General features: G+C 31.2%; 1 protein-coding gene and 2 long non-coding RNA genes across 4 annotated transcripts; all 3 read right to left on the bottom strand.

Moving 5' to 3' along the window:
- Positions 1-4,042: 4,042 nt before the first annotated feature.
- Positions 4,043-6,448, bottom strand: LOC123221066. The gene is made up of 3 exons (XR_006503199.1): positions 6,381-6,448; positions 6,041-6,143; positions 4,043-4,239 (listed from the first exon to the last, which is right to left on the bottom strand). It is a non-coding gene; the product is annotated as an uncharacterized LOC123221066 (long non-coding RNA).
- A 5,911-nt stretch (positions 6,449-12,359) lies between these two features.
- On the bottom strand, positions 12,360-13,652 carry LOC123221065. 2 transcript variants are annotated; one of them, XR_006503198.1, is made up of 3 exons: positions 13,252-13,652; positions 12,975-13,064; positions 12,360-12,804 (listed from the first exon to the last, which is right to left on the bottom strand). XR_006503198.1 is itself a non-coding variant. In XM_044643744.1 (2 exons), exons 1-2 carry the CDS (start codon positions 13,545-13,547, stop codon positions 13,037-13,039), a joined length of 324 nt encoding a protein of 107 aa, XP_044499679.1. In that variant the 5' UTR covers positions 13,548-13,644; the 3' UTR covers positions 12,831-13,036. The 2 variants fall into 2 exon arrangements, 1 of the variants encoding a protein (XP_044499679.1); XM_044643744.1 differs by lacking the exon at positions 12,360-12,804 and having other exon boundaries at positions 12,831-13,064; positions 13,252-13,644.
- A 182-nt stretch (positions 13,653-13,834) lies between these two features.
- LOC123221067 lies at positions 13,835-15,856 on the bottom strand. The gene is made up of 3 exons (XR_006503200.1): positions 15,790-15,856; positions 14,623-14,972; positions 13,835-14,267 (listed from the first exon to the last, which is right to left on the bottom strand). It is a non-coding gene; the product is annotated as an uncharacterized LOC123221067 (long non-coding RNA).
- Positions 15,857-17,771: the final 1,915 nt, after the last annotated feature.

Genomic DNA, 17,771 nt, shown 5'->3' with positions numbered 1-17,771 from the left:
AATTAGTAATTTACCACTTGGCATGTTCATATGCAAGTCATATAAATTGTCGAGTGTGGAATTTATATGCGTTTTGACGAGAGGAAGTTACTATAAATTTTCACTAGGCATATTTACACGTGAATTGCATAAAATATCGATATGAAACTGATTTATAATGTATGACGGATAAACATAAACATTTATATACGAAGGTAAATATAAAGATATAAGCTTAAAATTTTAGGTCAAAAGAAGTTTATTGTAATTAGTGTTTCGTGTGAGGGATAAAAATAATGTGTGTGGTTGCTTTGGTTGGATATGAAAAACTCATAATTTCGGTAAAAGATATCACAATTTATGTTGGAGGAAAACAAAAAAATAATTAAAATCCGTGATGTTAAGTTGTTGAATTATCTTTTTTGTATTTATCGTAAACCAAATTTGATCTATATAGTTGTAAAACCCAAAAATATAATTAATAAAATATTATCGTCTAATTTAGGATAGCTGTAATTTATCTTTTAACAATAAAATTATGTATACTCACTTTAAATACATAAATAAATACACATTTTATGTGTATCATCATATGATTAAATAATTTTAAATTAAAGATAAAGTAACATCTAATTACGTGATGACATATATAAGTGTATCCACTCAAGTACAACTAGTCACGGGTAAAATATTTTAACAACAATTTTCTTATTACTTTATTGATTTAAATTCAAAACTATTGATAGAACAATTATAATTTAAGCCTATTTTACAAAAGCTCCTTTAAAATCAGTTTTTGAATTTTAGAAACTCAAAAAAATAAAGTTTTTTATAAAATAAATTACGCAACAATCTATTTTTATTATAATCACTTGTAAATTTTATTTATTAAATACATTTGGTTTTGTAGATTGTAAAATAAATAATTATAAAAGAAACTAGAACATTCCTGGAACACAAGTCAAAATTTTAGGGTTGGAATTCGGAAAGGCAAGGCAGGACTTTAAATATATATATATATATATATATATATATATATATATATATATATATATATATATATATATATATATATATATTGAAATCTTACTTAAGTCTGGACCTTTTTCGATTGATTCACTCGTATCAATCAAGTAAAACTTCGATATAATAATCAACTTTATAATCATTATAATATAATAAATAAAATTCAAGTAAAAATTTGAATTTTTATTTTTACACTTTTATATCTCTCTCATTTACCACTCAAGAGACAATTTATTTCTTTTTATTAAATTAGATCAAGTTAAAGTATTATTTTAGGCCAAAGGACTTATTCCCATCCAAAGTTTACTTTTTTTTTTCAAATTTTCATCTAATAATTTTGAAAAACTGAAATACTCATTTATCAGTAGTTAACGTTAACAAAATTCATCAGTTTTAAAATTTTATCTTTTTTTCTTTCTTAAACCAAAAAAACTAATAATTTCTCCCTAAAACCTATTTTTTTTTCCAAGTTTGAAAACCTGTAATCTGCCCCCAAGTGTTTAGGGTTTCCTATTTACAATTTTGTAATTTTACAATTGACCCCCTCTTATTTTTTTTCTCTCTTTAACCTTTTGGAATTTTTAGTTCCCCCCCCCCCCCCCCCCCCCCCCCCCGAGAATCTGATTCAATTTCCTAATCGTTTTTCAATGATCCTCTTCTTCCATCTTCGGTGTCCTCCTTTGCTTGAAACCTAGCTAACGTTAGCCTGTCTTTCTTTCCAATGGTCTTCATGTCTCACTGTTGTCATGTCCTCTGTCTCTTTGGTTTCGTGTCATGCTTTCCTCTCGGTTCGCACATGACTTCTAACTCTTTTCATTGACACCAACATCTCTCTCGATGGTCCAAGTTTCCAGTCTCTCCTCTGCACTAATCCTCAGAGTTTCTAGTCTCTCTTAGTGAGTTTCTAGTCTTCAAAGACAAAGACAACAAGAGGACGTCTACGACGGAGAAGAGAGGTCACGACTAGATTTTAGTCGTCAAAGAAAAATAGGTTCAAAATGAAATCTTAAAAGGGGATATATGATTTTTTAAAATTTAATTCTTAAAAAAATTGTTAGTTTTTTAAATTAAGAAGAAAAATGAGATAAAATTATATTATTTTTAATATATTACTAATAAAATAATAATTTTATCTTTAAAACTAATTAATTTAATTAATTTTAGTAAACTATGATAAGAATTTAAATTTTTAATACTTAATGAAAATAAATTTAAGAATCCAATAAACATAAAGAGTGGGAGTAGGTCTTTCGGCCATTATTTTAAGGGTTCGGTGTGGTCCAATCCAACCCCAAAATAAGCTTGACTAAAAAAGTCCAACAATTATTTCTGTATTATACATTATTTTTACCAACCCCGTTAGTCCTTATCCAAAGATTGTATGGACATTAATGTGGTATCTGCCCCCCCAGTCAACCTTTACACAATACGACAAGTTGAAAGGAAAAGGAGAAAAAAAAAAATCCTAGACGTCATTGTAAGTCAAAATCTTGACCAAATCAAATCTGGGCTGTCATTTTTGTTTGTTCTTGCCTTGTTGGCTTACCTACTAAGAAAACAAGTATTAAAAAGAAAATTTCAAAATTCAAAATTATCAAGAGAATGCAATATATTAATGCCACTAATTTAATAAAAAAATCCACAATTTAGCAATGCAACAACATTATTTTGGAATGAAAATAAATTTTCTAATATCATAGATAATTTTAAATCAAATAAAATATTATTAAATTATATAATAATCCATTATTATTCCATGATTTGCTCATTTCAATAAACTTGATAAAAGCCCAAAAGCCTGGTGCGATCAAGTTGGGAAGAACCCAACCATTTATCACAAGGTTGGGTTGGGTAACATTATATTTAAATTTATTTATTTTTTTCCAAAATAATGGCAATATAAAACTTGATGTCAAAATCCATTATATTATTTCGATGATTTAAGGCAATATAATTCAATTTAAAAAAAAAAAAAAAGGCCAAAAGACATAATCACACCAAAGGTTTATTACAAACCTAAACCAGTATTCGCTAACTAATGAAAACGCAAACTCTCATCTATAAAATGTTAAAATTAAATTTTAAAAAGTTACATTTTCCTTTTATTAGCTTTTATATTTTCCAGCCACTTTCTCCGGTCTTATCTCCCTCCTGCAACCATCCCCCTTTCACCCCATCTCCAAAGCCTTTATCTCTAACAAAAACAATTTGTCTTCATCAAAGATGAAGAGATCGTATTCACCATCGAGGAAGACGACATCTTCATCCTTGTGTTATTTGTCCAAGAAAAGTACCCGCATGTATTAATATTTATGGTAAATGTTTATGTTTGATTAAGCATAAATGATCTATTTATTTAATGGGAATTAAATGATTTTAATAAATGCATAGCAAGAGGCATGCACTTGGATTATTAGTCACTCACATTGTACTCGTAACTCTGAAACTGAACCTGCTAAGAATTGTTCCTGTTTGCCTCTATGGTCAAATATAACAGCAGCAATGATCAGAGCAACAATGCAATTATGGTATATTTTTTTACTGTTTGTCTCTATAGTCAAATATAACACAAAGTGTCAAGATTCATGTGAGTTGTTCATTATTAATACATTCAGGACAATTGTGGGAAAGATTGTTTTGAAATTGTGATGGTGGAAGAAGATGAAGAGAGTTTGATTATTCATCCCAAGTGCCCGTGTAATAAAGGTTATCAGTTTAGTCTTTGATAAGAAGGATAAATCAACGAGATACCATAAAAAATCTAAAATTTTCAATATTGAATCTATCCTCAAAAATTATAAAAAATAAGATCTAAACAATGAAAAAATTGAAATCTAATAGTATTGATGAAGTCTCTCATTGATTGATCGTCCACATGAATTTATAGTAACAGTTATTCCTAGAAACTAGAATTTGATAACCCACACTATATAGACACTTGAAATGCATAATCACACTCCCCGACTTTTTCCATCGTCACAACTTCAAAACAATTTCCCAAAAATTATGTTGAATGCATTAGCAATGAAAAACTCTCGTAAATTTACACACTTAGTATGATTATTTCACCATGGAGACAGACAGCAAAAGAAAAGAAACCATAGTTGCATTGTTGTTCTAAATATTGTTGCTTTTATTCTGGTTGTGGTTTTCTTCCCTTCCCTCGTCTTCTTCAAAAACCAAACAACTCGTCTCATCCGCAAGTCATCTCCCGCAAATAGTTTTCCTCGCCCACTGCCGAAACAATATCAATTACCCATTTGAATCAAGATAACATTTGGAAACACTGCATAAACCTATATTGGATGGATCATTTCACTATCACAGCAGACTTTCACCTTTCACCCTAATGGCGAACATGCGTTACGAAGCCAAACTTTGGGTCGGAAAATGTGAATTGTTCTTTCAGAATTCAGATGCTATTGTAGACGCTTTCTTTCCTTATACATGTTCAGTTACAAATAGAAAGATTCATATTATAATTATAGCCATTTTCTTTCCCTGAAATTAAGTTTACTTTACTCCCAACACTCACCAAATCCTTAAATTTAATTATCGACTCATAATCTACCTTATCTTAATTTAAATTAATGATTAAATAAGTAATTGAATCACTCAATCATAAAACACATTAATTTGTATAAATAAATGACTTTAGAAAATTAATAAAACATAATTTATAAAAAGAATAAAATACTCCTCATTTAAGGAAACAAATTTAAAAAAAATGATGCAAAGACTGAATAACCATGGTTTGAGGATATTAAGAAAAGAAAAAAAAGTATTGGACAATAGTTAGATTTAGTCATGAAAATTGATGGTAGGAGAGGTTGTATGATATGTCTTACTTTTGGACCCACCAAAATTTTAGATAGTTTATGGGGCCTAGGATTCGGCCTCCTTAGATCTGGTAAAATAATTTTAATGAAATTTTCTTCCATTAAAAATCATAATGGTTATTTTTAAAATTTGACTATAAATGTAATGAGATAAATTGTTATTTCGAAACCCACACAAATGGGTACGTAGATAATATATTATCATTTAATTGAATATTATTTTATTTTTAATTTAAAATCATTCAATCACATGATTACACATTATTTATGTACCAATTTACGTATTCAAAAGCGTGTACAAAATTTTATTGTATGGATAATTGTTATTCTGAGGAAGAGATTACAACCCAAAAAACCATAACTCGCTCCGTAAATTAACTTACATTGAATTTCTCCTAAGCCATATTATTAATCAAGTTTGGAAGAAAAATTAATCAAGTTGTGTTAGCAAAACATTTTCAAGAAACAATAATGCGCATAGTTGTGCCCCCAGAAACCTACTGTTGTGATGGTAAATAAAGCCATTTCAACTACAATGACTAGTAGATGCCAAAATGTTAAATCTCACCAAGTTGAAGAAAGTCAGCTCTTTACTCATTTCACAACAGACTCACATAGTTTGGTTCGGTCCAAATTCAGCCCAAGTTATGATTATTGACATCCCTAACAAACTTGTATTGGATGGAACATTTCACCTCGTCTAACAAAGATTGAGAATCACCAACGTGGGAATTTTCTAGGTTTCTTTAGATTTTCTGGTTAGGTTTATAGTAATATTAATATTAAGAGTTTCTTATAGTTATTTGTTTGAGTCTTTGAAAGGCCTGACAATGTTGGAACAAAAGAGAAAAGTTGGATTGGGTTTCCTAATTCATAAAATCTCAAATCTCATTTTTCTAATTCTCCAGAGATCTCAAGAACACCCAATTCACTATTCTTTCAGTGATTATTTCATGTTCTTAGCCAAGATATCTTGTAAATATGGTAAACTTATCTCTAAATTGGAGATCTTCTTTCCTAAAACTAATTCTCATGTAATATTTGTATATTGAAATATAATTTCCTTCAATTCATAGTAGCATATCTCCAAAAAACCCACAAAAAGTGTATTAACACAACCAAAACTAAAAATACCTAATAGTTTTGTTGAGGATCAATAGTCTACAAAAGCCTATAGTAAAAACTCTTATTCTTACCCGAAATAGCAAAGTTATATCCCTTGCTACATGGGCACCTCAGATGAATGATCAAATCTTCGCCGTGCTTGTCCACCATAAGGGTTTCAAAGCCATCGCCCCCCTAAAATCATTAATAATGAAACTCACGTCACAATTTATAAAAATAGTCGAAAAAAAAAAAAACCCATTCCGTTGTTCTGGTTATCTTCAATCAATTCATCCAATATGGGGGCCATCTCCCACATAAAATTCCCAACATTCCTCGCCCACGGCCTAAACAAATAATATCAATTTATCAAGAATCAAAAGAATCGAGAATCTTTATTGAAATGATAATCAAGAAGAATCTTTATTGAACCTGAACGTGTAACTCTTGCAACCCGTCGCAAGAACTGGAAAAAGTAGGTGGCAAAGAAGGATCTGGGACAAAGGGCGCTGAGGTTATGGGTTAGGAGAAATTCGATGTAACCCATACAATAAACACGTCAATATCTTCCAAACTTGATTAATAATATGGCTTAGGAGAAATTCGATGTAAGTTAGTTTACGGAGCGAGTTATGGTTTTTTGGGTTGTAATCTCTTCCTCAGAATAACAAATACCCATACAATAAAATTTTGTACACTCTTTTGAATACGTAAATTGGTACACAAATAATGTGTAATCATATAATTGAATGATTTTGAATTAAGGATAAAATAATATTCAATTAAATGATAATATATTATTTACGTGCCCATTTGTGTGGGTTTAGAAATAACAATTTATCTCATTACATTTATAGTCAAATTTTAAAAATAGCCATTATGATTTTTAATGGAAGAAAATTTCATTAAATTTTTTTTACTAGATTTAAGGAGGCCGAATCCTAGGCCCCATAAACTATCTAAAATTTTGGTGGGTCCAAAACTAAGACAATCAAACAACCTCTGCTACCATCAACTTTCATGATTAAATCTAACTATTGTCCAATACTTTTTTTTATTTTCTTAATATCCTCAAACCAAGGTTATTTAGTCTTTGCATCATTTTTTTTAAATTTGTTTCCTTAAATGAGGAGTATTTTATTCTTTTTATAAATTATGTTTTATTAATTTTCTAAAGTCATTTATTTATACAAATTAATGTGTTTTATGATTGAGTGATTCAATTACTTATTTAATCATTAATTTAAATTAAGATAAGGTAGATTATGAGTCGATAATTAAATTTAAGGATTTGGTGAGTGTTGGGAGTAAAGCAAACTTAATTTCAGGGAAAGAAAATGGCTATAATTATAATAGGAATCTTTCTATTTGTAACAGAACATGTATAAGGAAAGAAAGCGTCTACAATAGCATCTGAATTCTGAAAGAGCAATTCACATTTTCTGACCCAAAGTTTGGCTTCGTAACGCCTGTTCGCCGTTAGGGTGAAAGGTGAAAGTCTGTTGTGATAGTGAAATAATCCATCCAATAAAGGTTTATGCAGTGTTTCCAAATGTTATCTTGATTCAAATGGGTAATTGATATTGTTTCTGCAGTGGGCGAGGTAAACTGTCTGTGGGAGATGACTTATGGATGAGATGAGTTGCTTGGTTTTTGAAGAAGACGAGGGAAGGGAAGAAAACCACAACCAGAATAAGAGCAACAATATTTAGAACAACAATGCAACCATGGTTTCTTTTCTTTTGCTGTCTCCATGGTGAAATAATCATACTAAGTGTATAGATTTAAGTGAGTTTTTTATTGTTAATGCATTCAACATAATTTTGGGGAGATTGTTTTGAAGCTGTGACGATGGAAAAAGCCCGGGAGTGTGATTATGCATTTCAGGTGTTCATGTAGTGTGGGTTATCAAATTCTAGTTTCTAAGAATAACTGTTACTATAAGTTCATATGGACAATCAATCAATGAGAGACTTCATCAATACTATTAGGTTTCAATTGTATCATTGTTTAGATCTTATTTTTTTTATAATTTTTGATGATGGATTCAATATTCGAAATATTAGATTTTTTATGGTCTCTCGTTGATTTATCATTCATATCATAAACTAAACTGATAACGTTTATTACATGAGCACCTGAGATGAATAATCAAACTCTCTTTATCCTTTTCCACCATCACAATTTCAAAACAATCTTTCCCACAATTGTCCTGAATGGATTAATAATGAACAACTCACATGAATCTTTACACTTTGTGTTATATTTGACTATAGAGACAAACAGTAAAAAAATATACCATAATTTCATTGTTGCTCTGATCATTGCTGCTGTTATATTTGACCATAAAGGCAAACAGGAACAATTCTTAGCAGGTTCAGTTTCAGAGTTACGAGTACAATGTGAGTGACTATTAATCCAAGGGCATGCCTCTTGCTATGCATTTATTAAAATCATTTAATTCCCATTAAATAAATAGATTATTTATACATAATCAAACATAAACATATACCATAAATATTAATACATAAGGGTACTTTTCTTGGACAAGTAACACAAGGATGAAGATGTCGTCTTCATCAATGATAAATACGATATCTTCATCTTCGATGAAGATAAATCGTTTTGTTAAAAACGAAGACTTTGGATAAGGGTAAAAGGGAGAGATGGTTGCTAGAGGGAGACAAGGTTAGTGAAATTGACTGGAAAATACAAAAGCTAGTAAAGGAAAAATATGATTTTCAAAGTTTAATTTTAACACCTTATAGTTGAGTGTTTGAATTTTTAATAAGTAGTGAGTAACAGTTTAGGTTTATATTAAATCTTTGGTGAGAATGTCTTTTGGCCTTTTTTTTTCCCCCTTAATTGAGATGTATTACCTTAAATCATCGAAATAATTTATCAGATTTTGACATAAGATTTATATTTTTTTATTTTTAAATAAATAAATTTAAATATAATATAACCCAACCCAACCTTGCGGTAATGGTTGGGTTCTGCCCAATTTGATCGGACCAGGCTTATGGGCTTTTATCAAGTTTGTTAAAATGAGTAAATCATATAATAATAATGAGTAACTATATAATTTAATTATATTTTATTTAATTTAAAATTATTTATCATTCGTATTAAAAAATTTATTCTTATACCAAAATAATGTTGTTGCATTGCTAAATTGTGTGAAACTTTTATTAAATTAATATATTGCATTCTCTCGATAATTTTGAATTTTGAAATTTTCTTTTTAATATTGGTTTTTTTGGTAGGTAAGCTAACAAGGCAATTACAAACAAAAGTGACAGCCCAGATTTGATTTGAACAAGATTTTGACTTACAATGACGTCTAGTTAAGCTGACAAGGCAATTACAAACTTGTAAAGGTTGACTGGGGAGCCGATGCCACATGAATATCCATACAACTTTGAATAAAGAGTGACTGGGTTGGTAAAAATAATGTAAAATATATAAATAATTATTGGCTTTTTTTTTTTTTTTTATAAGTCAAGCTTATTCTTGGTTTCAATTGGATGTTTAATTTAAAGAATATTTTATTATCAAAATTAAAATATTACTTTAAAGATAGAATACTTAAAAAATTATTGGATATAAATGATTACTATATTTAATATAATTTGATAGATATAAATAATTATTGTGTTTGATTATAGATAATAAAATTATACCAGTAAATTATTTTATTTAAATATTTTTTGTTATAATTATTCTAAAATATTTCAATATTGATTGTTATATTAATTGAAAATAAAGTTATTTTTGTCTAAAAATAATAAATAAAAATATAATTATTATAAAATCAAAATTACCTTGATAATTTTTTTAATACTGAAGGTGAATATGATAATCAGATTACCATTTATATTATCTATTATATCACTATTGGTAATAAAATATTATTGTATTACTAATAAAATAAATAATAAAAGATAGAGTATCAAGGTAATTTATATTACGCATGAACCAAAGAACCCCTTAAAATAATGGTGGAAGGACTTATTTCCACTCTATGTTGATTGAATTCTTAAATTAATGTCCATTAAGTATTAAAAATTCAAACTCTTTTATGTGGGTTTTTAAAATTAACTAAATTAATTAGTTTCAAAGGTGAAATTGTTATTTCATTAGTAATATATTAAAAATATTAAAATTTTATCTTTTTTCTCTCTTTGGTTTAGAAAATTAATAATTTTTTTTCTAAAATTAAGTTTAAAAAAACCAAATTTTACTCCCTAGTGTTTCATTTTCAATCTATTTTTCTCTGGTGACTAGAATCTGGTCGTGACTTCTCTTCTCCATTGGAGACCTCCGTCTAATCGTCGCTTTTTTCACTATCTTTGTCTTTGGAGACTAGAAACTCACTAAGAGAGACCAGAAACTTTGAGGATCAATGAGGAGGAGAGACCAAAAACTTGGACCACTGAGTGAGATGTTGGTGTCAATGAAAAGAGTCAGAAGTCATGTGTAAATTGGGAGGAAAGCACGACACAAAACCAAAGAGATAGAGGACATGACAACAGTGAGACATGAAGGCGTATGAGAGAAAGAGAGGTTGATTTCAGTTAGGTTTCAAACAAAGGAGGATATTGGAGATGGAAGAAGAGGATCGTTGGAAAACGATCAAGAAATTGAACTAGATTGAAGGGGGAGGGGGGGGAGAGTGAACTAAAAAGCCCAAAAGGCTAAAGGGAGAGAAAAGAAGAGGGGGTCAGCTATAAAATTGCAAAATTGTAAATAGGAAACCCTAAACACTTGGGGCCAAATTGCAGGCTTTCATACTTTAAAAAAAAATTAAGTTTTTTTTTTTTGGGGGGGGGGGGGTGTGGGAGGGAATTGTTACACTTTTTGGTTTTGGAGAAAATAAAATAAAATTTTAAAACTAACGGATTCTATTAATTTTAACAATTAACGAGTGAGTATTTGAGTTTTTCAAAGTTATTTGATGAAAGTTTGGGAAAAGAGTAAACTTTAGGTGGGAATAAGTCTTTTGGCCTAAAATAATACTTTAACTCATTGATACATCATGTGTATACTTAAAAGTAGAGACGTATAACATTTCCCGTAATTATAATATGAATATTTCAATTTGTAAGGAAACATTTATAAGGAAAGAAAACGTCTGTTATAGCATCTAAATTCTGATAGTTAGCCCTGCATTTATATTAAAGATAAGCAACCTCAACAACACAATCATTGACTAAGTAAGAAATGAAGTCATGTGAGTGTATAAAACAACAATATCCTAAATGTGGGATGATAATAGGTGGGTGGGAGTCATCAAAAGTTTACATGATGACAATCCATTGACTAATTATATTTCAATGTTTACAAACAAAAAACCATAATACGATAAACACTAAGACAAAATTTAACAGTCAAGAAAGTTACAAAAGAAAGCTAACTATCAATGCATTTATAAGAAACAAAAGAAAAAACACAATACATGAAAGAATGACAAAACTGGTTCTTCACATCTCTTTTAATTTCAAAAAATAAAGCTTCAAATATATTGTCAAAATAAGTTAAAAATAAAGTTTAATGAAACAACATATATATCTGATGCATTGAATCCCCTCTCATTTTATTAAGTGCGCCTTTAAAGCAAATCAACAATGTTCATAGACTATGAGCATTTACTTTTAAATACTCAAATCTACTAGATCCCAAATTATTGATGTCTTTAAAGTAAACTAATGACTTACCGACGATGAAGACAATGACGACGAGTTGATTTTTTAGGGTGGGAATTTTCCTTTGAAGAAAAAAAATTTATTGAATTATATGTCTTTAAACTCATGATCAGAGTTAAAATGCTTTTAAGTTTCATGGTTGCACTTTGTTCATCATAATTTTAGCTGACTAACAATATTTACAGGACATGGATCTGGTATGGGAGCAGTGTTAGCTGGTGGTGCCATTGCTGCTTACCGGGGTCGCCATTTAGCCTATGATGCTCGTCATTTTGCACATGGAAAATTCAAGCATAGCAAGTTTAAGCGTGGGAAGTTTGGAAAGCGGTGGAAGCATAGCATGTTTGGGAAGCACAAAGGCTTTGGATTTAAGCATGGCTTATTTGGGAAGCACAAACACTTTGGATTCAAGAGATGGAAGTAATAGTTCCGGCTTGCAAAACTCATCTATGTGGTTTTACTAGTATGACTTTGTTCTTTTAACTATCTATTTGTCCTAACTAATCTAGATTTAATTTTAGGGATTATATATAGTCTTGTCATTCATAAACAAATGAAAGTTTTTACTATAGTTTTCATTTATTAAAGATGAATTGATTTGATTTCTCATATAAAAAGGTGTAGTTTTTGACCTCTTTTATTCATGAAAAAAGTAGATCCATGTTGAGAACTTCATAGCTTGGATTAAAATATCCTCCTTAAATCCTTAAAATAATGTATTGGATTTTCCCATTTTATCCGATAAATTTATGTATAATGTAACCCAACCCAACTGGAATACAAATGGTTGGGTTCTTCCCAATTTGATTGGGCCGGGCCCATCGACCAAACTAAACCTTTAAAATCCAATAAAAAAAAATATATTAATTTATATATTATCAAATACGGTAGAAATCATAAGGCCAGCCACTTTACATTCTTCCAGAGACATGGCCTTGGACGAAGCCAACCATCCTCCTTGCTCATGCTGCGGTTGCCATGGGAGCTCCGCTGGAAACTCCGCCTCGGCTAAACGTTGTTCCTATTCCCTCCCGCCGAGACCACCGAAAAAACCCAACAACAGCCCCACCTCTCCTCTTCCCGCCGCTTCCTCCGCAACAGCGGCTCTACCACCGAGAACCCCCAAGAAACCCAACGCCAGCCCCACCTCTCTGTTATATTGAAATATAATTTTCTTTAATTCATAGTGGCATATCTCAAAAATGCCACAAAAAATGTATTAACACAACCAAAACTAAAAATACTAACAAAATATTGAAACCAATAGTTTTGTTGAGGACCACTCTCTACAGAAGCCGATAGTAAACGTTCTTGTTCTTACCGGAAATTGCAAAGTTATATGGCACTTCAGATGAATGAACAAATCATCGCCATCCTTGTCCACTATAACGGTTTCAAAGCCATCATCCCCCTGAAATCATTAATAATGAAACTCACATCACACTTTATAAAAACAGTTTTTTTTTTTTTTAAAAAAAAAAACCCATTCCGTTGTTCTGGTTATCTCCCGCATAAAATTCCCAACATTCCTCGCCCACCGCCCAAACAAACGATATCAATTTATCAAGAATCAAAAGAATCGAGAATCTTTATTGAACCTGAACATGGAACTCTTGCAACCCATCGCAAGAACTGGAAAAAGTAGGTGGCAAAGAAGGATCTGGGACAGAGGGCGATGAGGGTGTGGGGACAGGAATCTTCGAGAAGCCAAACAGAGTGGTGGGGCTGGAGTTGGCTTTCTTGGGGTTTCTCGGTGGTAGAGCCGCTGTTGCGGAGGAAGTGGTGGGAAGAGGAGAGGTGGGGCTATTGTTGGGTTTTTTCGGTGGTCTCGGTGGGAGGGAATAGGAACAACGTTTAGCCAAGGAGGAGGCGGAGTTTCCACCTTAGTTCCCATGGCAACCGCAGCATGAGCAAGGAGGATGATTGGCTTCGTGAACGGCCATGTCTCGGGAAGAATGTTAAGTGGCTGGCTTTATGATTTCTACCGTATTTGAGAATATATAAATCAATATATTTCTTTTTATTGGATTTTAAAGGTTTATATTGGTCCATGGGCCTGGCCCAATCAAATTGGGAAGAACCCAACCATTTGTACTCCGGTTGGGTTGGGTTACATTATATATAAATTTATCTGCAAAAATGGGAAAATATAGATCAAATGTCAAAATCCAATACATTATTTTAAGGATTTAAGGTAGGATATTTTAATATATAATTGAAATGTATTAAATTAAAAACATTTTTAATTTAAGAAGTATTAACAACAACTATAAATTAGAACCTGTAGTACATGATTGAATCAGTCATCAATAACACTCACATCATGTAAATTAAAAGAACAAAACCATACTTATAAAACCAGATAGATGAGCTTTGCACGCTGAAACTATTACTTCCATCTCTTGAATCCAAACAAATAAGCCATGCTTGAATCCAAAGCCTTTGTGCTTCCCAAACATGCCATGCTTCCACCGCTTTCCAAACTTCCCATGCTTAAACTTGCTATGCGTGAATTTTCCATGCCCAAAATGATGAGCACCATAGACCAAATGGTGAGCCCCATAAGCAGCAGCGGCGCCACCAGCTAACATTGCTCCCATACCAGATCTATGTCCTGTAAATATTGTTAGCCAGCTAAAATTATGATGAACAAAGTGCAACCATGAAACTTAAAAGCATTTTAACTCTGATCATGAGTTCGGAGACATATAAATCAATAAATTTTATTTTTTTTTCAAAGGAAAATTCCCACCCTAAAAAATCAAAGACTAAATTTTTTTATGAGTTACATCATTTAAAATGGAAAGGATTTCTGATCATAGTTTATACATCACAGAAAAAAGATAATAGGTAAAAACAGAAAATGAAAATCAAGAATTCAAAGACCAAAAGACCAATTCATGACAATCAATTTAAAATTGCATCTGTTAAATATATATCAGTCGTTATATTTAGAATTATCAATTTACCAGAATTAATGTGCAGCTAATGGACCCGGATAAGGCGGAGCTGATGGAATGATAAGCAGCTGGAGGGTATGCTGCTGGAGGATAACTACCTGATGGGTATCCAGTCGGAGGAGGATAACCAGCTGGTGGGTATCCACCAGGAAAAGGATAGCCAGCCGGTGGATATGCTTGTAGAGGATACCCATGTTGGGGATATCCCTGAGGTGGATATCCTTGTGGATATGGTTGGGTATATGATCCATGTGGAAGGGGCGTCCAACGTCATACCCAACAAGATGTGAAGATTGCCCTATGTCAGTAAATTCATTCTCATTCTTGTCCCTCTCCCCTGCCATTTTCTTGGGTCAATGCTGCAAAAATTACCAACCTTGTATATTTAGCACAAATAAAACATTAGAACTTAACCAACAAATATCTCAAAGAAAAATATTATCACTTTGAAGGAGTAACAGAACGTTTCCTCAGCTTTTCAACCGCTTTAAACATCCATTAGGTTCATCAAAGCCTATGTCAACTAAATCAGCATCTAACAATCAGACTTTCCCATCTCTCATTCTCAAATAAATATTCCACCTATGACTTTCCCCAAAATTATATATTGTCTACTCTACATCTCATTTGGTACATCAAATAAACAGACACAAGCTTGCGGCATATCCTAAACAATTCACAAAACCTTAAAAAAAAAAAAAGGGAAATCACAATAACGAAGAAACAAGGAACAACATTAACAGTGTTCTATTTAACTCCCAACATGTAAAAAAATAATAACTTGTCCTTTTATTGTATACTCCTGGATACATAGTGAAAAGCAAAAGAAAACCTCAAATTTAATGGAGTTTGTGGTACTTTCCAATAATTTTAAAAACTTGGGAAGGAAAATTTTCCATTGGTTCATCCTACATCCGTTGTAAAGTTGACATAAATTAGAAAGATTGTAAAAAATAGAGACACCCAATTAGACCTTCAGTTGAATTCTGAAAAAAGTTATAAACAATGTATACATTAACAATGAAAAGAGAAAGAGAGATCCCAAAATAATGATATAACAACAGCATTCAAACAAAGCCAGAAAATCCAACATCAATCAATGGTTGAAAAGAAAAGGAAGAAACAGGAATCTTAGAAGAGAAAATTAAAAGAAAAGGAAAGAGAGAGAGAGGTCACCGTGACGAAATTGATGAGAATTGCGCTATGCATAGGAAGAGAGTGAAGGGTAGATTAAATATAAAGGCTCAAGGATTCACGTTATTTCGGGTGTAGTAAATTACATTTCCCGCCCAGGATTGATTTTAAAATCCAGAAAGTACAGGAGTGCATCATTTAGTTCAAACCATAAAATTATATTAAACCGTTCAAAAATTACGGTGTAGTTTAGTTTGGACTTTAAAATGATTTGGTTTGAATTACTGTTTAGGTGATTTTCAAACCGAATTAAATGGTAAACTTCGTGTGTGTATATATATATATATATATATATTATTTTATAAAAATTATTAAAACCTAAGCCCAAACTTTCTTTCTAGCCCTATATTCTCCTCTATTGCTGCAAACTTTCTCCCCTGCTTTAGTTTCTTCTCTACCATTATAGCAACTACCTTGAATCTCTGTCATCACCGTGGTTCCTTCTGGTCAAAAACCATAGCTCCATCACCATCTTCCTGATATCAGTTATCATCTAAAACATCAGTCAACTCACTGTCACTCAATTCGTCGGCATCGTCATCATTGCCGGTAAGTTATTAGTTTACTTTAAAGACATCAATAATTTGGGATATACTAGATTTGAGTCTTTAAGAGTAAATGCTCATAATCTATGAACACTGTTGATTTGCTTTAAAGGTGCACTTGATAAAATGAGAGGGGATTCAATGCATCAAATATGTTTGGATAACTTTTTCTGCGTAATGGAATTGATTTCAATTTTGTGCTGGTGGATTTGTTTGTAATTTTGGTTTGGCATAGACATTAGATGGTGTGTATAAGATGAATAGCGAGGATTTTATGGAAAAGGACAGTGAAAACCATGGGTTGTTCATGATGAAAGAGATAGCAGAATTTGTGAAGCAAACTAATAGTTCAAAATAGCTTAGGGAAAATGATATGTATATTGTTTCATTAAACTTTAGTTTCAACTGTTTTTGACAATATATTTGAAGCTTTCTTTTCTGAAATTAGAAGAGTTATGAAGAACCAGGTTTGTCCTTTGATGTATTGTGTTTTTTCTTTTGTTTCTTATAAATGCATTGATAGTTAGCTTTCTTTTGTTTCTTATAAATGTATTGATAGTTAGCTTTCTTTTGTAACTTTCTTGACTGTTAAATTTTGTCTTGGTGTTTATTGTATTATGGGTTTTTCTTTGTAAACATTGAAATATAATCAGTCAATGGATTGTCATCATGTAAACTTTTGATGACTCCTACCTATTATCATCCCACATTTAGGATATTGTTGCTTTATCCACTCACATGACTTCATTTCTTAGTAAAAGATTGTGTTGCTGGGGTTGCTTATCTTTAATATAAATGCAGGGCTTTGTAGGACAAAAGATCATAGCTTTTTAATATATAATTTCTCTTGCAGGTGTATGTAATATGAAATTAAATATATGTAGTTGTTATAATCGTAGTTATATATAAGTGACAAACCTATATTTGTATAGGTTAATCTCTTTAATCAATGTTAGTATGATATTATCTAATGTATAGTTTATCAAATTTTGTAGATGAAAGATATTAATGACGAGTTCTCGCTAGGAAAAGGAGGAAGTTCATCTTCCTTACCTCAAGTTGAGAGCAATGATAATGGTTCCCCAGTAACAAAAAGAAAATTTATAGAGGAAAGATTTAAGCTATGGGAGCATTTTACCAAATTTGAATCTAATAGAAAAGCAAATGCAAATTTAATTATTGTGGGCAGATGCAAATGCAAACTTTCAAATCATGTGTTGAGGAAGAGAAAATTTAAAGTAAGAACTTGTTATGCCTATATGTACCCACTAGGTGAAACTTTACATTTTTGATGTTGGATACAACCCTGAAGTTTTAGAAGGCCTTCGAAAGGTTTGCAGAGAAAATGCTCTTTTTTCTAAACAACTTACAAAATCATTAGAATCTAACAAATCTAGTGAATCTAATGCTCGGGATGAT

Source organism: Mangifera indica, chromosome 7, assembly GCF_011075055.1.
Source record: "Mangifera indica cultivar Alphonso chromosome 7, CATAS_Mindica_2.1, whole genome shotgun sequence".
In the NCBI taxonomy this organism is placed as follows: domain Eukaryota; kingdom Viridiplantae; phylum Streptophyta; class Magnoliopsida; order Sapindales; family Anacardiaceae; genus Mangifera; species Mangifera indica.
Note: the sequence above shows the minus strand (reverse complement) of the source record. Positions and strands in the feature narration are given on the sequence as shown.